The sequence below is a fragment of the Syngnathoides biaculeatus genome, chromosome 13 (genome assembly GCF_019802595.1).
Source record: "Syngnathoides biaculeatus isolate LvHL_M chromosome 13, ASM1980259v1, whole genome shotgun sequence".
Taxonomy (NCBI): Eukaryota; Metazoa; Chordata; class Actinopteri; order Syngnathiformes; family Syngnathidae; genus Syngnathoides; species Syngnathoides biaculeatus.
In genome coordinates, this window is record NC_084652.1 from 3,002,603 (window position 1) to 3,029,906 (window position 27,304).

A 27,304-nucleotide genomic window follows, 5' to 3' on the forward strand; every position below is an offset into this window, starting at 1 on the left:
GAAAGAATCATTCCTTAAGATTTCAGAACAATTATTTGCGGACTTTAAAAACAAAGACGAAATTGTGCAGAAAATCAGAGAGATGCCTCTCTCTGCCAAGACTGTCAAAGACAATGGCAGAAAATATCACAAAACAGCAGCGTACTCAATCGCCTGTGATGAGTCCACGTGGATTTCATAAGAAACATGCCGCGGTAAAGTAGTAGAAGTTTTTTGGTTTTTTTTTCATTTTAGATGTGCGGCTCCCCGTGTTTTCTTTTCCGTGGAAACCGGGTTCAAATGGCTCTTTCGGTGTCAAAGGTTGCCGACCGCTGTGCTAGCCAAAATGCCAGCTCGTTGTATTGCTGGGTATTGTTCGAACACTCTGGAGGAAGGATTTACTCTTCATACTTTTGAAAAAGACCCGGTTCGTTGTGAAAAATGGATTGCACGGGTGCAAAAAATGAGAGCTTCGTGGGTTCCAAATGACAGGCAGGTGTGTATACAGCTACTGAAAAAAAAAATAATAGTTTGGGCCGGACCACGTAATCCGTCTCTCATAATGTAACAAAAGATCCGTGTACGTAAGTCCGGGGTGCTAAATATGTCGACGTGCGCGTCGGCGCCGCGTCCGCCGATCACAGCTTCGGTGACCTTTAAAGCCCAAGTGACCTGCCTATAAACATTCGAAAATAGATATTGTAATGAAAAATACATCTAATGTTATTCACTTCAATGTCTATTCGAAAAACGTGAATATGAGCGGAGAGCGCGTCATCCGTGCGCAAAGTTGCGGAAGCCTCATTCGACGTCCAAGTGGCAGCCATATTGGCTGCATCGTCTGTTCATGACGTCACACCGCGACATGCGGGATGGAAAACTCGCTGTGCTACTTACTATGGGACACGGAAGCTCTTTTCTCAGAAGAGAACATCTCACAATCGACTTAAGTGACGGGTGCAATATTATCCTATCGTTTCGAGCCATATTTAGATGATATGCGGATCACTTCTAAATGGCAACAGACTCCCAGACAGAATGTATGAGCCAGCCCGAGTACATCAACACATTTCGCACCCCTGACTTATCTGCACGGATCTTTTGTTACATTCTGAGAGGATTACACCCCCCCCCCCCACTATTATTTTTTTTTTTAGTAGCTGTATACACATCTACCTGTCATTCGGAACCCAAGAAGCTCTCGTCATTTGCACCCGTGCAATCCATTTTTCAGGAGTACGAAGAGGGAATCCATCCTCCCAAGTGTTCGAACAATATCCAACAATGCAACGAGCCGGCATTTTGGCTAACACGAAGGAACAAAGCGCTACCTTCCAGCAGGTAAAACTGCTATAAACACATGAACCCGCTTGAGTTGGGTGTCTGCTGCTCACGTCACTTCCTGCTTCTTCTCCAAAACAAATCTCTCGAGAGGATTTTCATGGCGGGAGTGACAAAAAAGCCATATATGTCAAAATCGTGTTGTGCGGTTGGAAAAATGGATGGGTCCATTCCGGCTGCCTTTTTTCATTAATAATTATTTATCATTAATTTTCCAAAAAATCATGCATTTCATGACCGTGGTGCTTTAAGCATGGCGGTGAGATTTCTGTAATTCCGTGGAACCTTGATCTGCCCCGTTTTCTATTGTTCTGGCAACTTGCTGCATTCGTACTGATCAAGATGGTCTTTTTCAGCCCAAAGCCTCTTTGAATTTATGCGTATGTTCGATACCATGAGGCCCTCGTCACTTCGTTTGATAATGGAACGTTATAAAATAATTATTGGCATGAATAATGAACATCTCCTAGTGTATTTTAGATGAGCAACAATTTCGAGTGCAATTTTCTATTCAGCGGCTTCGCGTTTGCCCCTAATGAAACCGAAGACGGCTATTCAGGTAAAAACAGTCATTTGAGAGCACTCTGGCATGTTCTTCAGAGGCTAAAAGCAGATTATCTCTTCAAGGCTTTCCCCTCCACTTTCCAACAACCTTGCAGTTTAGGTTTCAGGTTATGAGCTGGAATTGCTTTAAGACAAAAAAAATAAAAAAAAAAAAAAAAAAAAAAAAAAAAAAACAGTTCTTGGAGCGCAGTCTCCTCGCAACCTGCCCATTAGTAGAAGAGATTTTTCTCACAGTAATGATGTCACGCTAGCGCGGTGCTAACACTAGCGTGGCGCTAACAGTGCCCGCATTGAAACACGAGATATTTACAAAGAAAGACTGTACACGGAAAGAGTTTTCAAAGTTTTAATACCTTAGTTTAGCTTAACATAGCAACAACACGGCTGGTTTAACGGGAGGAAAAAAATGAAAACATGCCGGTAAAAATCACTGAGACGTGGCAGCAACACGCTAGCGTAGCCCTAATAAGGCTGGTTAAAAAAAAATACCGGCAGTAACACAGCAGCAACATGCTAGCGCAACACTAATGCTAGCGCAGCGCTAGCAGGGCCAGTGTTTAACAAAGAAAGACGGTACACAGAGAGTTTAACGCTAGCTCGCCGCGCTAACAGGGCCGGTTAAAAAAATACATACTGGTAAAAATCACTGAGACACGGCAGTAACACCCTCGCGCAGCGCTAACAGGGCCAGACCGGTAAAAGTCACTTCCTCAGCACATATATTCGTTCTCACTCTTACCTTTTACGCTCGAGTGCCGTTAGAAAACATGCACAAATTAGCCGCATCACCGCAAAAGCGTGTGAAAAAAGTCAAAAAAAGATATAGGCCAAAAATTACGGTACATGTAATTAAAGTTGTGAACACTCGGGAAAAAAATCCAACCTTTTGCCTACACTGTTGTCAAATATTTAATTTCACAATGTTTCTTATTGTAAGTTTTCATACCAGCACTAAATCAATCTTGTAGACCAGTGGTGCTCAAAGTGTGGTCCGAGAACCACTAGTGGTACGCGGGTTTCCTCTTGAACAAGTCAATGAATTCAAAGTTTAGACTTTGATTAATGTTACAGTGAGCTGAATATTTTTTTCTTTCACCAGTAGAGTACATTTGGGAGGGACACTTTTTAGTGATTGACATTTAATCTTATAGAAAAACATTTATTTAATCAAAAGTTGTATTTCTTTCATGTGCAATGCAATATAATTTATGGAATTAACCGATTTTATTTTCCTATATTTAAGCACAGTGTTATTATTCATACGGTGTGTAATGTTATTGTGGCTTAGAATAATATTAAATATAACTTGGGAACAATACCTCTGCCTCGTCTCGATGTCCTTTTTAACGTTGTTCATTCTGGTGGTACTGAATATTTTTTTAGGTGGCAGTTGGTGTCACAAGTTCGTATCCAGATACTTCCTCGTTTGTCACATCCCATTTTTTAGTGAGTCAATACAATTAACATAACTCATGTCTGGACAAAGCAATGCTACTAAAAATCATATTGTTGATTAAAAAAAAAAAAAAATTGCCTCTAAAGTGATCTCACGTGTACAACCAAGCAGCATTTTTTATTTTTTTCCAGTTTTATTGGTCCATTAGTGTGTCGCCCATACCCCCCCCCCCCCCAAGGGCTCCCCTCTCTACTACTCCTGCCTGGACCTTCTAATGGCTGTGTTATTGTAAATTAATAATGTTGTTTACCAGCTCCGTCAAACCAAGAGAACACGATCAATAGAACAGAGTTTCCACAGATTCGGGCTACATGCTGAAAATATCTCGACACCGGCGTTGCGTGACCTTACCACTTTTTAATATCCACAATTAGTGCGAGACGAGCGCTTGATCGACAGAATCAATTAATGATATGAAAGTAAAGTGAAGGCGAAATTACTCCATGTATTAATTTCTTTTTTTTTGGGGGGGGGGGGGATTTTGTTTTGTTTTTAATCAGGGAATCAATCATGAATTAAGGGGTGGCTCTGCTGAAAACCTCCATGAGAGACGCTTTAAATCAGGACTGTATGAGTTACGGCGGCGTCCGGCGATGGAGGTCACCGATAAGAAATGTTATCACACAAGCTGTCACCCGTGGCAGCCATTTGCTGTTGGTAATTAATCACCGGCAGCGGCTAATACGTTCATTCCATCTAAAAGGGATTCATCGTCCCGGAGCCTCCAAAGGTCAAATTCCACAAGCGGCTTTGACTTTTGCAGACCTGTTTCTGCGCCGTGTCAATAGCGCTTCATCGCTATGCACATATTCAGCCACCTTCGGCCGCCGTCGACTTGCTTGAACTAGCCGCGGGACTCAATTAAAAATTAATTCGAGCATTTGTTTATTAATCGTCGGGATAGGAAGCTGTGTTTATCTATAATACCGTAATTTCCGGCCTACAAGCTGCGACTTTTTTCATACCCTTTCAACCCTGCGGTTTATGTGGGGCTAGTGTTAGCACGGCGCTACATTAGTGTTAGCGTTATTGTTAGCGCGGCGCTAGAATTAGCGCACCTGGTTATAAGACTCTGTACACGGAAAGAGTTTAACGCTATTGCCACGCTAGCATTGAACTCTTTCTGTGTACCGAGCCTTATAACCAGGTGCGATCTGTACGTACTTTTCTGTTGCACGCATTTACCGCAAAACTCACCTATTCACCTATTTTTGGTGCTTGTTCTCAAATGCCTGAAGCACCACCGCTATTATTCTTATTATTTGGGCAAAATCTCATTATTCTGCCGTCCCTGAAGGCCTAGCAGACTTGTTTCTGCGCCGTGTCAATAGCGCTTCATCGCTATGCACATATTCAGCCACCTTCGGCCGCCGTCGGCTTCCTTGAACGAGCTGGGGGACTCAATTAAAAATTAATTCGAGCCTTTGTTTATTAATCGTCGGATAAAAGCATTTGATACTAGGAAGCTGTGTTTTTCGATGCAAATACAAATACGTGATCTGATACAACAGTTGTTTGTCGACTGTCAAAACAAATCACAAAATGGAAGCCGTAGTGATGGTAAAACGACGCTAACGACAATGCAGTTTGCATCTACCGTAATTCCCGGCCTACCAGCCGCGACTTTTTTTCACAGCCACCGCGCTAGCGTTAGCATTAGCGCCACCGCGCTAGCGTTGAACTCTTTCTGCGTACCGAGGCTTATCACCAGGTGCGCTCTGTAGGCCGGGAATTACGGTAGTAACCGCCTTTGACTTTATCTGTGCCGACATTTCACAGAGCGAGACGCGGGCTGACATAAACCTTTCGGAACATGTTTACCTGACTCTTTACTCGCTACGTGGTGGCATAAAAAGTACCGTCGTATTGGTGCAAGCGCGTGGTAAGCAAAACAGGTCATTTTTTTTTGTGCGTACATGTTACAAACTCTGCCGTACTTCCAACACACCGCAGTGGAGCTAGTACACTCAAACTGTCTAGACACATTTAATATGGCGGAAAGAACAGTGATAAAACATGCAGTGATTCATTCCCCGCTGTGCGAATTGCAAATGACATCGCTTTGATTTGACCTCACTGAGGCGAAGACTAAAGGTCAGAGGAGGGGAAAGACTGTGGAATGTTCTCGCATCGATTTCTACCATCCTCCATCACGCCTGCATCTGCCACTCAAGATGGATTGGGGGGATGTGGGGGGGTCGGTGACTGCGACACGGTTTCTCAGTCAGTGGAAAAAAAGCACAAGAGAGGAATTTGGGAGGGTGAAGAGCAGGAAAAGACAAAAAAAAAACAAACATTCATCGTGTCTTGAGGACATTTTGGAAAACCAGGAGGCTGAAAAAGCGGCGTCTTCCAATTTGACATGCCTTTGACATTGCTTGTACATATTTGCCTACATTTTGTTTAAAAATAGCAAAACATTCATGTACAAATGGCAGACCGTAACACACGTACCGATGTTCTTTTTTTTTTACACCTTTTACTTAAATCGTTTTAAGTGTTAGTGTGGCGCGAGCGTTAGCGCACCTGGTTATAAGTCTCGGTTCACAGAAAGAGTTTAACGCGAGCTCGGCGATAGCGTTAGCGTGGCGTTTAACGACAGCTTTAGTGCTAACGCTAACGCCGCACCAACGCTATCGCCGCGCTAGCGTTGAACTCTTTCTGTGTACCGAGGCTTATAACCAGGTACGATCTTGTCGACCGGGAATTACGTACTTTTCTGTTGCACACATTTCATACAAAACTCACCTATTCACCAATTTTTGGTGCTTGTTCTCAAAGGCCTGAAGGACCACCGCTATTATTATTATTATTATTTGGGCAAACTCTTATGATTCTGCCCTCACTGAACGCTTAGCAAATGCAAACATTTTGAAGCGTCATCATTTATCTTTCAAATGAAAACAGGATAAATACTAACTGCGAAGTTGGGGATCTTCAGCCATCAAAATTTATGTAATTATACAATATACAGTACTACTTAAAGAATGAAATAACATTTTTCAAAAAAAGAAATACATGGGCACTCTTGCACGAAAAAAAATCATCCAAAAAAAAAAATCAAAATTCCCACAAACATTAGCATCACTGTCATCATCCATAATACCGTAATTTCCGGCCTACAAGCCGTGACTTTTTTCACACGCTTTCAACCCTGCGGTTTATGCGGTGATGCAGCGCTAGCTAACCCTTAGCGCGGGGCTGGGGTTAGCGCACCTGGTTATAAGCCTCAAAAGAGTTTAACGCTAACGCTAGCTGTGTACCGAGGCACATAGTTATAAGCCTCGGTAATTACAATAATAACTCAGCAGTGACCTGCAAGCTACGAGTCATACCAAGACTGCTAATTATTATATGAATCATACGGGAAGATTGAAAGAGGAAAAAAAAACACTTCACTTCCCACCGTTAAAAAAAAAGATCATTTGAATTGATATTGGCTGGACGGTCCGTCAAGATAGATCCACCCCAGTAGCGTCCTGGTGTGAGTCTTTTGTTTCCTATTGATATTTCGATACACCCGCTCACTTGAATCACATTTTCACTGGCATCTATGACTGGGCTGCCAATATTTGGGCAACACAATCCATACGTGCTCGTCGGGACCGAGCTTGGCGCAGCCCCGCGTATGCGGATGCCAGCTTGCGTGTCATCCGCGGGGGTCAAAGCCTCAACTTTCCGCAGCGCACGTTGTCGTGCGCGTTCTATTTGTGTTCCGTTGGCTGCGTCGTGAGCTGCTCGAGCTCCTGATTGGAGCGCGCTGAGCCAAGACTGGCAGAAAATCAATAAATTGTATTTCCCCCGGCGATCCCGAGCTCAAGTCTTGGAGCATGAAAGGAATCTTGACTTTCTTGCATCCAAACAAAGAAAAAAAAAATGCGGTCGTAGGTCTTTGTAGGAAATTGGTAGAACCCGTGCAGTATTTTCGGGTACCACCGACACGGAATCAAATCTGTTCTTATATGTTACAACTGAAAATCATTTTCGCTGTTCCAGTTGTACCAATGGCAGCCCCTTCCAGATTTTGGGGGCTTCCTTCCGACGCCTTCGAGATCTGGGCCTCCGGCATCATCCCTAATCTTAACCCCCGACTGAGTAGAGGAAAAACCTTGAAATCAAACGTGCAACCAGCCAATGAAACTCCGACAGGTTGTCGTCAAAGTGCTGCCGGAGAAGGCGAAGCGGCAACCGGCACAGGAGGCGGTCTACAGATCCTCGCGGCGGGGGTCGCGCGCTGAGGCCGGCTGACATCGAGCTCCGGAATCAGCTGGCGAGCCCGCACGCCACCTTTTCTTCACTTCTTTGATCAGCGGGCGCAAGACACCTTTTAAAAAAAGAAAATGCGCGATGCGCTCTTCTTCTTCTTCTTCTTCTTCTTCTGACAAGGCACGCTGTGAGGCGTTTAGTCTCGTCGCTGGCCTTCCGACACGTCTGTTATTGGCTCTAATCTTTTTGTCAGCTGCGCTTTTTGATTTGAAGTTGGTTTTATAATCCTCACCGTGCGCTTTTTGAAGTCATTTCCATCGTGTACACGCGGGGAACGGGGCCCTGCCTCGAATAGCAAACAAAAGGGTAAATCAACTCACTTCAACATAGTTGCAAGTAAGTACCAGGATGCCACAAAAGTTTTATTGCAAACGGCTTTTCAAGAAATAACAGATGGGGTGCCAAAAAAAACATCAGCGACGAGGGAAATTATCAAATGTGATTGTGAATGTGATCACCGAATAACTTTCCGTTGCAGTGACCTCATTGAAACGGCACGCTCTTCAAATCCTGCGGCGGCGGCGCCGGCGGCCTTTAATCGTTTCCCCGCGAACATCGCCGGAGCGACTCGCGACCGGACAGTTAACGAAAACCGAGCGCGCCCTGATTGCACGGGAACGGAGCGCTAACGACGGCGGTGTCGGCGCGAGCATCCAGAAGATTAGCAAGCGGGCCACCGGCCTTTCCACCTCATAAAAAACGGACGTGAGGCGTTGACTGCGGCGTTCACTCGGCACGTTTGATGGATTGTGTGCCGTTTGATCCGCGTTAGATTCTCATTAGGAGAAACCAGATGAAAGTTGCGCTTTCATCCCACACTTTTTTGTTCCCTCCCTTTATTTTGTCATTTGCCTCGTGGAGAGAAAAACGACTCAATATGAAACGAATGGAATAAAAGTCGGTCCAGCCTCTTATTCCGCAGTCCATTACTCTTTGTTTGTGATTTATTCATAAAGCGTCCGGCCGCTCTGTAACTCGCGGGGCAGCGTTGGGGTCGTAACGCCGCGTCGTTTTGGTAGCAATTTAACTGTTACACCAAGGAATGAAAGCGATCTCGTTTGAAGGCGTCAAGTCAAAGAAAGTTCAAATGCGACGTGGATCAAAGTCTTTTACTTGATGAATTCGATTAGGACACGCTAGAAGCCGAACCGGATAAGCGCAATTGAAGGACTACTTGATTGTCTGATGGTGCTGGCCTGATAAATGATGTAGTGTACGTGCCAAAGTTTGCACGCCGATGGAATGTTTTTGTTTTGTACAGTGGGCCCGCGCACACATGGATCGCAGATGGTGCTCAAGCAGACGGCCTTTTGCTCCAGATGTAAAAAACTGTCCTTTCGTTGCACCCTTTTTGCCTTGATTCATCAATAGAACAAAAAAAAAATTGTAATGGTCCAATTTCACCCAAAGTATTTTGAACTTTGAACCCATGACCACGCCTTAATTTATTCACGATGAACGAGAATCTCTTGAAATGGCGGCAGATGGGTGCCGAGCTCCATTCAACATGAGTTTCTGAGCACAGTCACAACCCCGTGAAGAAGAGGGTGTGTGTACTTGTACAAGCATGTTACTGTCGCTCAGTGTATTTTTTAAACTTCCCATCACGAGTTCTTCTTTCAATCGAGTTGTGCAGGTTCACGAGGGAACTGATCTTGGACTAATTTTTTGATTTGACAAGAGCTTGATGTTTTGTTCATTACCATCTCCATTGTTAATAGTTCTCTTAATTGTTGATTATATTAATAAACTATACATACATTAAATATAGTACTTTTGTGTTTCCATAACATTAATTTTCAGGATGTGTGGGCTTTTTTTTTTGGGCTTGAGCAGCTGCCCACCAAAACCCCTATGCACGTGCCTGTAGCGAGTGGAATAATTGCAACGTGATGGACGAATCAAACATTTGATAGTTTCTAATACTTAATATGTCTCATAACTTGCGTCTGTGTTGTTGTTTTTTTTTTTTTTTTTTGTCTTTTTAATGTGTTACTCTTTAGATCAGGCCCACTTTCTCTTGAGTTTTTGATCTTCAGTCCCCCACTGAATGTAGATTTTTTTTTTTTTTTTTTTTTTTTTGCAGGCTTCAAGCAAGCGACTTGAAAGCGTGTATGGAGCATCGTCATCGGTGTTGTCAGACGAGTGTGACTTAACGTCGAACCGAAGCCTTGTCAGGTGGCCGCTCTGCCTCACAAGTCGTCGTCTGAAGCTTCATTCGGGCTGCGTTGCCTCCTCCTCCTCAAAGGAGAGGTGAAGGCTGCCATCCAGTGGGCGCGACTGGCGCGTCACGGCTTGGTCTCCTGGCAGCCGTTTTGTGAAGTAAGTCCAGAATTCAAGCGATGCCTCTTTCTTCCAGTCCCAATGTCAATCCATCCATTTTCTTAACCGCTTATCCTCACGAGGGTCACGGGGAGTGCTGGAGCCTATCCCGGCTGTCAACGGGCAGGAGGCAGAGGTACACCCCGAACTGGTTGCCAGCCAATCGCAGGGCACATGGAGACAGACAAGAGTCGCACTCGCAGTCACAATTTAGAGTGTCCAATTAATGTTGCACGTTTTTGGGATGTGGGAGGCAACCGGAGTGCCCACCCGGAGAAAAGCCACGCAGGGACAAGGAGAACATGCAAACTACACGCAGGCGGGGTCAGGGCTTGAACCAGAGACCTCAGAACTGCAAGCCCCAGCGCTTTGCCAGCTGATCCACCGTGCCGCCTCACAATTACACCTCGGGGCAATTTCGAGTGTCGAATGAATGTTGCATGTTTTTTTTTGGGGGGGATGTGGGAGGAAACCGGAGAAAAAGCCACTCAGGCACGGGGAGAACATGCAAACTCCACACAGGCGGGTCCAGAATTGAACCGTCAGAACCGTGAGGTCCAACAGTTTCCAGCTCAGCCACCGTGCATCATATCTCTGATTGACTTTTTTTCCAGAGATGGTGGGACTACTTGAATCTTTGCAACTTGGACTTCGAGTCGAGAAAAGTCACCGTATGTGTTGGATGTGATGGGGAAAAAACTCCCAAGAGTTTACTTAGGCTCAAGACCCGGAAGGACTTCGGACTTGACTTGATGTAGATCCACAACTGGCCGCTAATATCATGACGTCTCGAAATATACCACAAAGTAGGGACGTCCCCTCGTTGATCCGGCCTCCGATTCCCACAAGTGTCAGATGACGATTATAATAAAAAAAGACATCAAAAGTATGCAGCATGCAACGGGGCCGGTCACATCTGGAACCCATCAAAACCAATCATGACAATCACGTGAAATATGTTTTGCTCTTCAAATTTGGCTGTAACCGGTTTTGGAGGGCCGGAAATTGCCGACACCGTCGAGGCCCGGCGACCGCCGCTGTGGCCTGACTCGCCCGAGGCGACCATTTCTGATAATAACCATAAAAAAAAAAAAAAAAAACAATCTTTTCAATTAAATACCTGAATTACACTACGCGTAGCGTGTAGGACGACAGCCTCCGTTTAAATAGGCGCTAGTTGAGATCTACGTCAATCCCCGCCGCGCCCTTTGGGGTGAAGGGGGGGACGCGTCCCATTTGGGGAAATTGTTTTCACATCTCATTAACAGGTGATAAATTAATTTCCCGCTACTGCTTTGGAATTAATTGCATCTTAGTAGAAGTGGCTGCGATAAGAATGGAAATTAATTAAATGAGGACCTTTTTTTTTTTTTTTTTTAATCAGACAGGCCTTGACTTGATGTATTTTACAATATCTGAGGAAAATATCTATTTTGTCATATTCTTGGAAAATTTGTGTCATGATCACGCAGCACAGTGGACTAGTGGTTTGCACGAGCGCCCGCAAAGGCCGCACCCTCTGTCGTTATGATGACAACAGAAGATCTCCCTACTGGCCCAGAAGTAGACGGGACGGGATAAGGTCCGGTTTACTTGCACAAGGTAAGTGCGACCTTATTTTAACGTGACAAGAAATAGGGGTGTAAAGTGTGACGTAATTATTTGGTCCTTATGGTATTAAGTTTGAAATTGGGGGGGGGGGCATAATCATAATAATCATAATAATAATAGTATACCGTAATTTCCAGCCAACAGAGTATCAGCCTCACCCAGTACTTTTGTACAGGAAATACCATTTGGTACAGACATAAGCTGGACCTCTGTAAAAGTCGCGAGTGCCCACATTGAAACACGAGATATTTATAAAGAAAGTTTGTACGCAAAAATAATTTTTAATACCGTAGCTTAGCTTAACATAGCAACAACATGGTAGCACGAACAGGGCTGGTTAAAAAAACAAACCAAAAAAAAAGCAGCCACGGCAGCTACACTGTAGCGACACGGTAGCAGAAAACTAACAGGGTCGGTTAAAAAAAACATACCTAAAGCACTGAGACGCGGCAGTAAAACAGCAGCAACACGCTAGCGGGGCGCTAACAGGGCCGGTTAAAAAAAAAAAAAAAAACAACCCGGTAAATATCACTGAGACGCGGCAGCAACACGCGAGCACAACACTAACGGGGCCGGTTAAAAACAAACAAAAAAAAAAAACATACCGGTAAAAGTCACTTCCTCGGCACATATATTCCACCGGTCTCAATTTTACCTTTTCCCCTTCGAGTGCCCCATTGCGGCCGTGAAGAAAAAATGCAAAAATTAGCCGCATAAGCCGCAGGGGTTGAAAGCGTGTGGAAAAAAAAAGTCACGGTTTATAGGCCGGAAATTACGGTAATTCATTTTATTTCAAGGTGTCTTTCAATCCACCCAACGTTACCGTATAAACGTAGTTAAAAGAAATCAAGCAAAACACAATGAAAATAAAACATTAAATGGCAAATGATATGAGAAATGTTAAATATGTGATAGAAGTCTGGAATAGTGGTAGGCATGGCTCCTTAAAAAAAAAAAGATTTGTGACAATTTTAGGAACGATATCCACCATAATATTTCCATAATGGACACTTTCGATTGAGGTCATTTTGTCAATGTCGTTGCGAGAAAAAAAAATAGTAATAATAATAGCATGGTAATATCTTAATTTTAAAATGTGACTAACAAAGCAGCCATAACGTTGTGAGGGCCTTCATAAAATATTCAGGTTAACTACTTATTTTCATTTTTTTTTTTTTTTTTTTTTTTTTTTTTACTTTTCAAGATTCTCTTAATTAGCCTCGGTGGGATTTGGGTTTGATGTTTCCATCTCGAACTCGGGCTAAAAGTGCGTTTTTTTTTTTCGTTTTTTTCTTCCTTGCTAATCCCTGCAGACCACATTGTTGTACTTTTGAACAAGATCGCACTTTTGTAATATGCCGTCGTATCACAATGATGGATGACGAGTACGCTTCCCAGACAAAAGGCTGCGGAGCGTCTGCCGCAAGTGCGCACAAAACCCTTCCGTGTTCATTGAAGGTGAATTTCAATTTGGGTTTTAATTCATTTTTCATCGTGAATCACTTATTTATGTTGGTCGGTGCAAAATGAAGATAAGCCCGTTATCTAGAGAATCTGCCTCATTTTTAAACATACTGTGAATAATTCATTTCAATGGATGTAGATTGCATGCTACGCTGCTTTTTCTTATTGTTTTTTTTTTTTTTTTTTTAAGATAAGGCCTGGTTTGAAGGAGCTGTTGGTCTTAAGCCAATGACAATCTGTGCAAATACAGTATTACGTCTTAATTTATGCACTTCCTTTCGTTGCCATTACACCCGGTTGCGGCATGAAAGAAAAATGTGGTGAATGTAATGGTATTTTCCTCCGAAACAAATCAGTTCTTAGATTCTTATGAAGACAAATGCTGCAGAGTAGCATTTGTGTGTGCGGTTAAGCAGAAAACACTGTGAGGCACAAAATTATACATCTTTTTTTATTCCTTCGAGGACCTTGGCTGTAGCGTTCCAGATGCGTGCGGACGGGAGCTGTGGAGCTGTGTCCAAAATAGTTTTGTGTCCTAGAGAACCGTAATTCCCGGCCTATAGAGCGCACCTGAATATAAGCCTCACCCAGTACAGTTGTAAAGGAAATACCATTTGGTACGTACGTACGCCGCGGCTGTGTAAAAGCCGCAAGTGCCCACATTGAAACATGAGATATTTACCAAGAAAGATCGTACGCAGAGTTTAACGCTAACGCCGCTGTACTAATGCTAACGCGGGCGGCGCACTAACAGGGCTGTTTAAAAAAAAAAAAAAGATACCGGTAAAAATCACTGGGACACGGCGCTAACAGGGCCCGACGGGTAAAAGTCACTTCCTCGGCACATATATTCCACCGCTCTCTTACCTTACCTTACCTTTTCCGCTCAAGTGCCCCCTTGTGGCCATTAGAAAAAAAAATGCAAAAATTAGCCGCATCACCGCATAAACCACAGGGTTGAAAGCGTGTGAAAAAAGTAGCGTCTTATAGGCCGGAAATTACGGTACATTCCCTTTTTTTGTGTTTAAAGCTAACGTGCATGTTTTTGGAATGTGGGAGGAGGTCTGAGTACCCGGAGAAAACCCCAACAAGCACGAGAACACGCAAACATCACACGGGATGCAAAACCAGAACCTCCGAACTGTGAGGTTTGTTATCCGTACGGGAAAAGGCCACCAAAAAAAAAGAAAGAATAACTAATCCCTTCATTTTTAATCAAGTGCTCAAACGGGCTCGCTTGTATCAAGGAGGCAAGGTTGGGCTCTACGTGGCAGAATGTGTCCAAGAGTGCGCTTGGAGTTGCGCAAGGCTGGGCTGCCGCACCCAGAAAATGCTTTCACACAACCGGCAACATTCCTCCTCCCAGGGAAGAAGAAGAAGACAGTCACACTCGTACGGTAGAACCTTTTATTATTTTAGAACCGCACACAATCCAGGTGTTCAAGCTAACATTCAGCCTGCGGGAGTCAAATGTTGAAGAAGCGGCACACTCAACTCGAGATGTTCAGAGACGGATTTCCCCGTCGTCCGGTTCGTCACCCCCGACTTCTTTTACGGCCTTGTCAGTCGAACGTCGGGCGGCGAGCCGACGCCCTTGCGCCGACTTCCACGCGGTCCGGAGAACGTTGCCATAACCGCCGACGGCTGCCGCGGACACGCCCGCTCGACGTTCGAACGATAGTTAGTCCAACGATAAGAATCATTTCAAGTAGGGATGATATCGGACTTGATTGATCATTCATCAATTGCTATTTATTTTCCAATATTGTCTGACCGCAACGAGGGGGGAACGGACGGACTCCTGCTTCCGTATTCACATTGTGTGTCACGTTGCAGCCATCTTGAGACAAAACTTTGCACCCAAACGGGATTGGTTGGCGATGGCTCCGACAGCCAATCCGTGCGCTCCAATCGTAATTCGTACTCACTATCGTGTCATCCCTACTTTAAAGTCAGCAGTTTCAGGTCTATTACTGCGTAATAATTACCTTAGTTCATATTATTCCGTCATAGAAAAATATCAAAACTCTTAAAAAATGTGGGAAACCATTTTAGTAAATAACAAAGCAAACTTTTCACATCCCGTCATTGACTTTATGAACACGTGAAATTAGTAAAACCCAAAATACCTGAAGTTCTCACTAAATTATTACACACAACAAATACCCAAAGACAACAACGCATCAGCTGCGAGCGACCTGCAAAACCAAGAAATAATAAGCGCAATGCTGTTTTTTGTTTTTTTTTTATACATGTACAAACGACAGTGTCAGCAAAGTTATCAGTGCTTGGGACTAAGAAAATGGCAGCAGAGATGTGAGGGGGAAAAAAAAAATAAACTACCGTAATTTCCGGCCAACAAGCCGTGACTTTTTTCCACACGCTTTCAACCCTGCGGTTTATGCGGTGATGCGGCGCTAGCGTTAGTGCGGCGCTAGCGTTAGTGCGGCGCTAGCGTTAGTGCCGCACTAGCTTTAGTGCGGCGCTAGCGTTAGCGCACCTAATTATAAGCCTCGGTACACAGAAAGAGTTTAATGCTAGCGCCGCGCTAACGCTAGCGCCGCCTTAACGCTAGCTCTTTTCGTGTACCGAGGCTTATAAGCAGGTGCGCTCTGTGGGCCGGGAATTACGGTACCAACAAAAGTGACACAAATACACGACGCACTTGTCTGTCTTCGTGTTCAGGTAGCGCGGTGTGGGGGGCGCACCCTGACCACCATTAAAGGCAAAACTCTGTTGTTCTCCGGCTTCACTGTTCATGTCTTTTTGCAGACACCCGCAAGGTTTTTGAACTTGGGTCCCAGCGTGTTTAGGAAGTCCAGGTTGTCGTTATTGCCGGCGTCGTCGCTACAGCACCCGACCGAGCCGGCCGCCGAGCCCGTCCCCTCGAAGCCGTACTGGTGGATGATGTCGTCGGCGTACCGCCCGTCCTCCTCCGCTCCGAAATAGGAAAGCTTCTGAAAGGCAAATGTTCAATCTTTTTTTTTTTTTTTTAATATAGTTTGTGTGACGCTCAGAGGACCGACTCCTGGTAGAAAATAAAATGTCCCCACCTCTGATGTGAGTTGAAAACCACAGACAATTAAACATGGTGTAAATATGCGACGCGTCCATCACTAGTGAAGCTAAATATTTGACCACAGCGCCCAGCGGAGCAACGTCGGCTCATTTCCCAGGCTGCCGAAACACCGTGTAACGTTTCAAATTTATACTGTTTGTGTATTATTCTATACTTCTGCGCCGTCACTGCTCAGTGTTGGCGTTTGCGGAGTTATTAGTATGCAATGTGGGCGCGCACATCTAATATCTAACTTGAAATGTAGAGGGAAATACTGCTATCAGCATTGGGCACGTAAACGCACGGTGTTAAGCGTCGCTTAAAGGGGAACCCCAGCAAAGATTGTCCTGTTTTGATATATTTTTGTTTTTAATCTGTCCTTTTAACTAACTAATCAAAAAACAAAGCAGCGGCGGCGTAATGGTCGCGAAACTTTACCTGGTGCAAATAGCGTCCGTTGGTTTGCCAGGTGCTGAGAAAGTTTGCGTCGTAGTTCATCCCGCCGTTGTACTGTTGCGTTCCGTACTGGCTGTCGTACTGTCCAGTGAAGAAGTCCGTTTCCGTGGCACCAAAGCCGCCCTTGTAGACGCCGACGTCTTGGCGTCCGAGGGTGGATCCCTTGATCTGCCAGTCCTGATTCCCCACCGAGCCCTTGATTTCAGAACCGGCAATGGGGACCTTGATGAGGCTGGCATCCTGTCGAGCAAAACCAAGGCGTTAGAACCGTAAAGATTGCAAAAGTGATTGATAACTTTGCGTTGCTCGTAATTTGAGGAGACGAGACTTCTTTGGTCCCTACCACTTCTTCCCCCGGGGCCTCCGTGTTGGACTTGATGAGAATTCCGCCGCTGTCAGTCGTGTCTTCCACGATCTGCAAGTCTGGCTTTGTCGTGCAGAAACAGGCAAGCAGCAAGACTGCGAGAGCAAAATGGAGCCCGTGAGGTGACGACGAGGACACGCGACCGACCCATCAACGTTTCCAACCTGCCGACCCGTGATGAGGTCGTGACTCACAGACACTCAAGTTAGCGTCTGTTCATCGCAAATGTACATTCCTTAATAATGATGATAATCTGACTTAGCAGTTTATGACATATGAATGGTCCACACGGCCCTCCGTTAGCAACCTTTGACTGCCAACGTCCCCGAGGCTCAATCGTGGCTTTGTGCCTTTGCTCGTACGTCGTGTATTAGGATGGGAATCAAATTGCCATCAAATCTTGCTCATTATGATGATGACGATGTTGATTATGTTTAACAATCTACAGCACAAGTACCGAAATCTGCCGTGCATTCTCAAGGGTCACGTTTGCGTTTCAAAATCAGACCGATGGGCCAGGTAATTAATAGGCAAGGTCAAAAATGTGAATTGTTCACATGTGATATGATTATAATGTTATGTTACTAGGTATAAAAAAAAGTTGTTTTTTGCTATTTTATCATTTACAATATTTAAACAGGAGATTTCAATGAAGGGAACAAATCAATGGAATGAATAAATGATTAAATATCACGGGAGTCTTAAGGTAAACGTCTTTTGGCCCGAATTAAATAAAAGAGTGGGCCGTACGTACGTACGCGTGTAAAATGCAAAGAACAAAACCGTGTCGAGGACGGACATTTGAGTAAATTGATCACGAGGAACGTCGACGAGTTAAATTTGCCTGAATTGCTTCAAGAGACCCTCGGTAAGAATGGAATACCACACGATAAATACATTGAATGACAGTACAAGAATCAGTGAATCCATCGCTACGCCTGTCTAGAACCTTTTCTTTCTCACGAGAATCTTCTGATAACGAGAAAACCAATGAGGTCACATCCGCCACAACGGGAAATGGAATTGATCCGCATCTTACCCAGTCTCACGTCCTTCGTTTGTTTATCAAATAGCCGCAAAAGGCGATTGCGCTTTGTCCATACAACGTCTGAACAGACTTGCTCTACCCAAAGTCCGACAACCGATTCTCTTCTAACAGATTGTAATACTACCGTGTGGGCGACGTAAGTAAGAAAAAGAGGAACTGACGTAGCAGAAGAAGGAGAAGCAGAGGCAGCAGCAACGCCAGCCAACCCATCGGGCCGAGCGAGGCCGACCACGGCTTGGTCAGGCAGGCGCCGTTCCTGCACTGGCAGAGCCTGACGCTCACTGTCTGGATTTTGCCGTTGCCCTGCAGATCTTTCACCTCCACGGGAACCTTGTGCATCTTCAAGGGGAGGTCTTTGAGCTGCTGCAACGTAGCTGCAGTGTCTACAAAGGGAAGGGCGTGATCGTGATGAAACTACGAATGAACGGAGGGATACGGTCCGACCCGGAAGGGGAGCAAGCACCTACCATTGAATCTGGTCACAGACCATTTGCCATCTTCGTTATTTGGCAGACTAAAAGTGTAGGGGCCTTTAAACGGCGCCTCGTCCATGTCCTCCGCCACAAGCACCACAGAGCCACGTTCTCCCTCCTTCTCGCACACCACCCTCTGACCGGGCGGGACGATCACGGGGACGTTGTCGTTCACGTCTTCCACCTGGATTATGACGGTTCCCGTGCCAGTCTTGGAGGCTGGAACATATTTCAAGGAAAATAGAAGCCACACCCTGGAAAGATCAGGCCGAATATTGTCATTTGTCTGGAATTGTGATTTTCCAGATCACCGTAAACCGGGTCAGACTAAACCCCGACAGAAACCGCCTCGGAGAGGGTCGGGGTCGGTGTTCTTCATAACCTCGGACGGTAACCAAATCTACCGAAAGGAGCAGAGAGGGCAACTTGGCGTGGAGATCCCGTCCCATAATGCAGTGGTCTGACTGACTGGTTATTTATTAGCCAAAAAATCAAATGGAGACACTTTGATGAGGCAAACGATCGACATTTATGATCTTGAATTATTTTAACGTCAACTAATTTGGAATAAAGGTGGCCCCGTTTCCACAAAACGGGACATTTGAGTTCAAGTGGTCGTGGTCGAGTTTGCAACTATAAATCTTAGCTAGTATGTTCAAGGACATTTTGTGTTCCTTCCACTCTTTGTATGACCCTGAGGTTTTGTGTGAGAAAAAGCAAATGTGGAAGTACTTCACTCAGCCATCAGTCATAATTCAGCAAACAATCCAGTTCGGCGCTGGCAAAATTGCAGATTTTTTTCACCCATTTGCTGTTTTTGAGCACAGGCCTGAGCCATGTCTAATGTAAAACAATTGCTTTGGAACCATCTTTGGGACAATACGCTATTTAAAGTGACATGAGGAGCGTCACCCCGTCAGGCCTTGTACTAAAATATACTCCGGCCTGACGAAAACTAATTCCCGATTGAATTAGATTTGGGATTTAAACGTTCCGCCTCATCGCGCTGTTCACGTTTTGACACCATGAGACCAATCCCGACACCGAATAAGTGATCAACGGAATCAAACAGGATGTTTGTGGCCACTGAGCTTTGACCGTCACCGAGTGACATCAGCAGCTTGCAACATAGACTGGAAGATGTGAATTGGGGGGGGGGTTCTGTTCCTTTTTAGAGAACAGCAGGTTGTGCAAAAAGTACTGACTGTTGGTCATCTGAAAAGTTTTGAGAAGTCCAATTAAATTTGACGTGTGCGTGCCTTTTAGCTAAAAGTTGACCAAAAGCCAAAGAGCCCCGATTGTTACGCGACTTCTGGATGGAACCGGTTGCGAAAGGGACGTACTCGCGTCAACGGCTCTCACGGTGATGTTGTAAACGTCATCCTTGACAAAGTTTGACTCTCTGTCGATGGTGTTCGCCACCCTCAGCTCTCCCGTGTTCCGATCCACATTGATCCACGCGGCGGGGTCCGTGATCTTGTAATACCTGGAAGATGATCCCAAAAAAAAAAAAGAAGAAGAAGAAGACCTCTTCAGTTTCACATCGCCAAGTGAGAAGCTTCAAGTGACTGGAAGCGGGCCGCTTACTTGATCCCGTCGCTGCTCTTGGTTTCCGGATCGATGGCTTTATAAGTTCCGATCACCGTTCCGTTCGGCGTGTTTTCTTTCACATTAAAGCGAATGGTCGGGGCCGTGAATTCGGGGCCTTCGTCCACGTCGCCGACGGTCAAGTCCACGGGGACGATCTGCCACTGGGCCGTGGTGCCGGTCAGATCCACTTCGTTTCGGGCCATGACCTCCAGCCTCATTTTTTGGGACTTCTCAAAATTTAATGGCTGGGGACGCCACAGGAAGAAAGTGAGGTGACTTGCAATCTTTGCGGCGTTACTCCAAAAGTAGAAGTCCACTCACCTTCGAGACGTAGAGCAGACCCTCGTTTTTTTCGGGGTCCGTCTCCATCCGGAAGTTTCCATTTTCGTTTCCCTTGGTGATGATGAATTTGGCTTTCCAGTTGGGCGAGTCTTTTAAATCCTTATCCTCAACGGGCATTCGGAGAATAAGTTTGTCAATTTCGTTCTCCTTCGCAGTGGCTTGATACTGCCGGACGGAAAAATTGCCTCATTAATAGGAAGAGGAAAAATAGATTTTCATCGTCTGAACTTGTCGTACCTCTGTCAGTCATTTATTTAAAATAATAATGGGAAAGTCTTCATAATAAGTAACGGGAGTCTAGCTGGACTCCTTTGAATTCAATTTTGTGGACTTGAATACTGTAAAAGGTGTGGAGGAACTTGAGACCCAGACTTTAATCACCTGAACTACAAGAAGCAGAATATACGTGCGTGAATGAGAGATGCGGAGGAAGAAGAGTGAAGCTCCGGAGAGAAGAGATGGCGAGGGTGGACGACTTCAAATACTTGGGGTCAACAATCCAGAGCGATGGAGAGAGTGGTAAGGAAGTGAAGAAACGGGTCCAAGCGGGGAGGAACAGCTGGCGGAAAGTGTCTGGTGTTCTATGTGACAGAAGAGTCTCCGCTAGGATGAAGGGAAAAGTATATAAAACAGTGGTGAGGCCGGATTAGAGACGGCGGCACTGAAGAGACAACAGGAAGCAGACCTGGAGGTGGCAGAAATGAAGATGTTGGGGTTCTCGCTCGGGTTGGATAGGATTAGAAATGAGCTCATTAGAGTCAAAGATGGATGTTTTGCTGACAAGGTTCGAGAGAGCAGACTTCGATGGTTTGGTCATGTTCAGAGGCGAGAGAGTGAGGAAGTTGGTGGGAGGATGGTAAGGATGGACCTGCCAAGGAAGAGAGAGCGAGAACAAGACCAAAAAGAGAAGGTTGATGGATGTCGTGAGGGAGGACGCGAGGACAGTTTGTGTCAGAGAAGAAGATGCACGGGATAGGCAGAGATGGACAAAGACGACACGCCGTGGCACGGGACAAGCCGAAAGGAAAAGAAGAAGGAAGGTGAACTCCAAGAAAGCTCCAGCATCACCAACGTCTGACCACGCTAATGTTCTTCTGGTTGGATAGGACCAAAATCCAACCAAACATCTTATCCAAAGCCTTTGAAGAAGACTTCATTCGGGTCCAGCTCCGCCTTGTCGGCCATTATCAATTTTCCGGAGCGTTCCTCCACACGTCGGTCAACGACCACGCTCGTTTCAACTTGTAAATGAATTACCAGGTTTTTCGTGAAGGTCGGCGGGTTGTCGTTGATGTCGCTCAGGCTGATGGTCGCCGTGCCCGTGGTGAACAAACCGTTGAGCGCGCCGTCCATGTCTTTGATTTGCACGGTCACCAGATACTTGTCTTGAACCTGACCGCGGAGAATTCCGTGCGTTTTCCAACGTGATCCAATTCAAGAGAATCGAACGCACAACTCGGCCTCACCTCTCGATCTAAAGTGTTGGTCGCCGTGGCGATGAAACCCGTCGTTGGGTTGATGGCAAACCGGTCCAGTTCGCTCAAAAGCGAGTAGCGGATCTTCACGTGGTCGGTGCCCGCTTGGTCTCTGTCAGTGGCGTTCACTTGGCCCATAATTGTCCCTGCGATGGAAAAAGTGATTGTTTTGTCAACAAAAAAGAAAACAATAAACGAGCCGCCAATGGCTCCTCGCCTTCTTTGCTCTTCTCGGGTACAGAAAACTGCATCTGGCCTCGGAACTGCGGCGCGTTGTCGTTCTGATCGTCGACGTACACGAAGATGCCCAAAGGGTCGTCGGTTTCCTGCCGCGTCGCTCTGTCGAACACCCTGGCTATTAACTGCAAAGCAGAAAAAATGAAAATTAGAAATCCAAATTCAGCAATTGTGCGCTTGAACTATAAAAACAAAGTTTAGCAGGGAGACAGTCGGATGGGCCGTACCGTCAAAATCAAATGCTGGTAATTCAATTATTCATACGGTTGGAATCAAATGGAAGATGTTCCAAAAAAATGTGACATCAAGTTCAATGTTCAACTCCTGCTTGAATGTTAATATTTTCTTTTCAGGGTAGTGCGGAAAAGACATTTTGCGAGTTAGAGTAGGTGGCGAAAGCGTTGGCCTCACGGTTCTGAGGACCCGGGTTCGATCCCGGCCCCGACCGTGCGGAGTTTGCACGTTCTCCCCGTGCCTGCGTGGCTTTTCTCCGGGTGGGCACTCCGGTTTCCTCCCACATCCTAAAAACATGCAACGTTAATTGGACTCTCTAAATTGCCCGTAGGTTGTGATTGCGACTTCGATTGGTTGTTTGTCTCTATGTGCCCTGCGATTGGCTGGCGACCAATTCAGGGTGTACCCTGCCTCCTGCCCGTTGACAGCTGTGATGGGCTCCAGCACTCCCCGTGAACCTCGTGAGGATAAGCGGCAAAGAAAATGGATGGATGGATGGATGAGTTGGAATATGCTAGAACGCGCTCAAACAGGAGCCTGCAAGTACACCAACTATAATGCAGATTTTGGCATCAAGTGAAAAATCTATTCATCCATCCATTTTCTTTTGCCACTTATCCTCACAAGGGTCGCAGGGAGTGCTGGAGCCAATCCCAGCTGTCGACGGGCAGGAGGCGGGTGGTGTACACCCTGAACCGGTCGCCAGCCAATCGCAGGGCACATGGAGACAAACAGCCGCACTTACAATCACACCTTGGGGCAATTTCGAGTGTCCAATTAATGTTGCATGTTTTTTGGGATGAGGGAGGAAACCGGAGTGCCCGCCCGGAGGAAAGCTACGCAGGCACGGGGCGAAGATGCAAACTCCACACGGGCAGGTGGACCTCCGAACCGTGAAGCCCGTTTCATTTCACAAGGTGGTCACGTTTCCAACGACGTACGAGAAGACCCAGTCGGCAAAACCCGAAGGAGGGAAGACGGCGACTCACGGCGAACTGCGGGTACTCCTCCCGATCCACCGGCTTGAGCACAGTCAGCATTCCGGAGTCGCTGTCGAAGCGGAACACGCCCTCCGGGTGCTTGTCGTAACCGGGCCCCGTCAGGGTGTAGTACACCCGATGCACGGCTTCGGTGTCGGACACCAACTGCCGCGCAGACCGAAGTCAACAAGGTGACGTGACAAAAACAAATATGGCATTATTAATGAATTCACATTGTTAATCTTTTGTTTTGTCTTTGGTTTGTGGAAGCTGACTTCTCATGCAAATCACCTGATTATTAATAACATATGAAGTCAAACATAATTACAGCGTTCTATCAAGTTAATAATCGGTGTCGCGTGTGTAAAGTCCACTTTTTATCTCAAGGCAGCTTTTTTTTTAATCTAACAATTGTTGGTACACGTGCGCGAGTGAGTGCGGACTTGATATGTGAGTCACTTGCCGTTAAAATCATTCTCAGGAAACGTGAACGGTTTTATGGCACATAAGTAATAAATGTTTACCATCATTTGTTACATAAATACGAAATAAGTACTCGCAAGGATAACAACGTTCAGATTTGACTGAGCGATTCGACAATACGTAGAACTCGCGTTGGTCGATGGTTCGACTAACCGATGAGGGCTAAACGTGATTTAAAAAAAAAAAAAATGTCACGTTTATGCGATGCAGTACAACAACAACAACAAAAAAAGATATGTCATAAAGATGAAAATCTTCAAGCTCTTGTCTTGAATATGGCCGTTGCTTCAAGGACAAATAGTACATCACATATTTTTTGATTAGATCATCTCTTTCGACACGCAAATCTCATTTAATTGTTTGTTTTTTTTTTAGCTCGGCGTGAGCTAGCTAACTGGTATGCACTTCTTTGAGAAGTCGGTCGTTAAACAGGAATAAAATCCTTTATTCGTGCAGCCGTGTACGTGTCGAACTCTAAATCTTCTTTGCTGTGTTTTTCTGTGGCTGTGAAAAAATGAGCATTCGGGCGCACGGGAGGGAGACGCCTACCCGACGTCGCGGCTTCGGGGTTGCGGCCGGCGGCTGGCGGTTTATTGCGCGCCGTACGCAAACTGACAAAGAAGACGCCAAACTGGATTTTGCGGCAACCTGGCGTGGTTCTCACGGATAAGATTCGGCCGACCCGTCAAACAATTCACACCGCTGAGCCTCCGTTTGTAAAGGCAACCTCACGGTGTGTGATGAATTTTAAAAAAGAACAAAAAAGACGATATCCTGTGTATGCAGGTATGGAATGACAATGCCATTTTTACCCTTTCGATGTCTCTTGGATAGGGGCCGGGGTCATTCTCCAGGATGTTGAAGGGTGGGGGGCTCCAGCGTCTTTTGTACCGCTTCAGCACGTCTGTGGGCTACGCACATTTCCGAGACAGTCAAATTCATATTTCAATCAAAGACAGCGATGGAAGGAAGTCATTGGGTGCAAAGAATTGATGGACTAAGTTGTTATTTTTGTTTTTTGCAGATCAATTACTTGAGTATTTACTGACCCATGGGTTGGTTAATAAATGTTACTTTTACTCATTTGAAAACATATATATATATGTACAATGAACTTCCTTTAAGCTTGTTAACTTGTAATAACTTCCGTGGATGACATTACAATGTAATAACAAAAAAAAGGTGTAATTAAAGAAAAGTAAACGTGTTCTAGAGACTAATGAGGCGGAAAAAAAAAAACAGGGACAGACTTGGAGAAGCAAGATATTCCATCTTCCAAGGCCTTACTCGAGAAAATTATTTGATTTGTGGCAAAAACGTTGCCTGGCGCTCAACAATTCTCGTTCAAAAACTCAACGCAGCAAAATCAGCATTCTAGCATGGCATGAGAACATATTTGGACAGCATAACAGTCAAGCAAATGCTAGCGAACACTTCAACTACTTTTTACTTGTTTATTTGTTTAAATTCTTCTCACTATTTGCGTTATTTAAGTTTATACAAAAGGGAAACAATTATGCCTTCTTCCGGCGTGCTAAATGATTGAAATATGATTGACAGAAAGAAAAAAAAAAACATTTGCACACTATGAATTTTTTTTTCATCATTCCTTGGTAGCATTTTCCCCCCAAAAGTGTGACAATTTTTATTTTATTCTTTTTTTTCCATTATTTTCGTACCTTTCTGCTCATGAGGGCGCTGGCGACCAGGTTGACGTCCATGCGCATCTGTCGCCCGTCGCCGTGCCGAGCCCACACGGAGAAGGTTCGGCCTTTGGGCGACACTTCCACGCCGGTTCTGGCCGTCACCGAACCGTTGGACCAAACCCCGAAGGCAGGCTCGTCTGTGGACACGCCGATGCAGCTCGCCACATTGACTAAAACACACCGGAAAAGAACGGCGGTGAGTTACTTTTCCTTGAAAAAAATAAAAAATGACAATAAATACATAAAATGAGTGTGTAAAAGAAATACTTCTGGTGATCTCGTATCCAGCCGGGATACTTTGCGGCACCGGGACGGCGAGGAAGCTCGGGACGAAGCACGACTCCACCGCCGCCAGCGTCTAAAGTTACACGGCGGTGAAGCGTCAAGTATCGCGCCCGCGTCCAATATTCATAAATACAAAACAAAAACAAAAAACAAACACGTCCGCATAACCGTTTGGACTCACCAGCGCCAGGCACACGTTGAAAACGACGGAGTTCGCCATCTTCTTTTTGTTTTATTAATACCAAATTGCACTTCGGCCCCCAATCTGAAAGCAGTCCTGCAAACCAGCACCCAAAAAAAAAAAAAAAATGAGAATAATAATAACAAACGAAAAAGGCAAAGTTAGAAGCCTTCAGGCGGCGACGACGAGGAATAAAATGGATTCCGCTGCGTCTCCTACGCCTCCATGTCACCTTTTGCGTCCGCCGTCTCCTTCCTTCGCTGCTTGGCTGGCGGCGTGTCAATAATCCGGACACACCTTGAACGCCCCACCCCAAAAAAAATGCTGAGCCTTCCCCAGCAGGGGAGGAACGCTCGAAACTCCTCCGAACTTTGCAAACTCCCAACGTCTCCCAGCAGGAGGAGCCGTTTCCCCGATGCTTTATTCCAAATATGATATCATTTGCGACTTTTCAGAATGCTGTACTTCCTGCACGTATTTGACTCACGCTGGTCGACGTCTGCAAAGACAAAGAAAAAGTGCAGAACCGCACTCAAGATGCTGGACTGCAGCTGTCAAAAGTTGCTCATGCCCCCTCCCTCCCCCCAAGGGCGAACGCGCATGTGTTTTGTGCATTTTGCCTTGACACAATTGTCTCGTCGACTTGTTTTTCTTGTGTATCCGGTCTGCGGGAGCGCTCCCAAATCTGCGCAGATGAATGACCCCCACCCCTTAGGTGCCCCCCCCCCCCTCTTCCCTCAACACAGCTAAGGCTCCTCGCTTTAGCTCTGCAGGAATGTGCACTAAATGAAGCCTGGCAGAGGGGGGGGGGGCGGCAATGGGGAGGGGGGCTGTCCTCCCGCTCACTATCTCTGAAAAGTGTTTCCAAAGAAGAGAGGGGGGGGGGGGGGAGTGGTCGACAACCCCGCAGGCAGGCCAGTGTCCTCGAGTGTGCAAACAGAGGGAGAAATAAAGTAGAAATGAAAGTGGGGAGGGGAAACCAGAAAAAAAAAAAAAAAAAACGTTTTTAGTTTATGGCGCATACAGGAAAGGTGAGAAAAATGTCAGGAAGATTGCAATGAGTCACGGGCGTGGACGTAGAAGGAAACCGCCCAGGGCTGGGAGCCATAACAGTAAACGCAAAACAGACTCAGCAAATAGTTGCGTTCCCTCCCCACGAGGCGAGGAAGAGATTAGCCACGTTCCAGGCCGGGACGTGTGGGTGCACGTACGCACTATATGAAACGCCCTCCCTACCGAACGCCCCCCAAAGGCCAGAACTCTTCAACCAGTGCGATGAAGTCCAAATGAGTCACTTTCCCTGTGAACTTGTGACTTTCAGTTCAATTCTGGAGAATGCGGAATCGGGGGGGTTGTGCGGAATCGTTACACGGAAGAGATTTCATGACG

General features: G+C 45.7%; 1 protein-coding gene and 1 long non-coding RNA gene across 3 annotated transcripts in view; one reads left to right on the plus strand and one right to left on the minus strand.

Moving 5' to 3' along the window:
- Positions 1-14,885, plus strand: part of LOC133510489 (uncharacterized) — a 65,490-nt gene extending 50,605 nt beyond the window's left edge. For both annotated transcript variants that reach the window (XR_009797625.1, XR_009797624.1), the window contains 4 exons: positions 9,693-9,928; positions 11,401-11,530; positions 14,034-14,151; positions 14,224-14,885. This is a non-coding gene — a long non-coding RNA (uncharacterized LOC133510489). The remainder of the gene's footprint in view (positions 1-9,692; positions 9,929-11,400; positions 11,531-14,033; positions 14,152-14,223) is intronic.
- Positions 14,886-15,040: 155 nt separating this feature from the next.
- On the minus strand, positions 15,041-26,431 carry dsc2l (desmocollin 2 like). Its single transcript, XM_061838448.1, has 17 exons — positions 26,148-26,431; positions 25,916-26,011; positions 25,717-25,807; positions 25,423-25,619; positions 24,556-24,654; positions 23,270-23,425; positions 22,027-22,171; positions 21,801-21,955; positions 21,592-21,726; positions 20,314-20,499; positions 19,990-20,237; positions 19,746-19,888; positions 18,397-18,621; positions 18,091-18,312; positions 16,861-16,976; positions 16,500-16,757; positions 15,041-15,960 (listed from the first exon to the last, which is right to left on the minus strand). The coding sequence occupies exons 2-17, from the start codon at positions 25,952-25,954 to the stop codon at positions 15,760-15,762; spliced, it is 2,616 nt and encodes an 871-aa protein (XP_061694432.1). The 5' UTR covers positions 25,955-26,011; positions 26,148-26,431; the 3' UTR covers positions 15,041-15,759.
- Positions 26,432-27,304: the final 873 nt, after the last annotated feature.

Excerpts from the sequence above, each read along its gene's own strand:
- dsc2l (XM_061838448.1), bottom strand. The coding sequence starts at position 25,954 with ATGGCGAACTCCGTCGTTTTCAACGTGTGCCTGGCGCTG. Across the intron at positions 25,808-25,915 it reads TCAACGTGTGCCTGGCGCTG|ACGCTGGCGGCGGTGGAGTC; the intron begins GTGAGTCCAAAC and ends GTGTAACTTTAG. Across the intron at positions 24,655-25,422 it reads GCGCCCTCATGAGCAGAAAG|CCCACAGACGTGCTGAAGCG; the intron begins GTACGAAAATAA and ends AAATGTGCGTAG.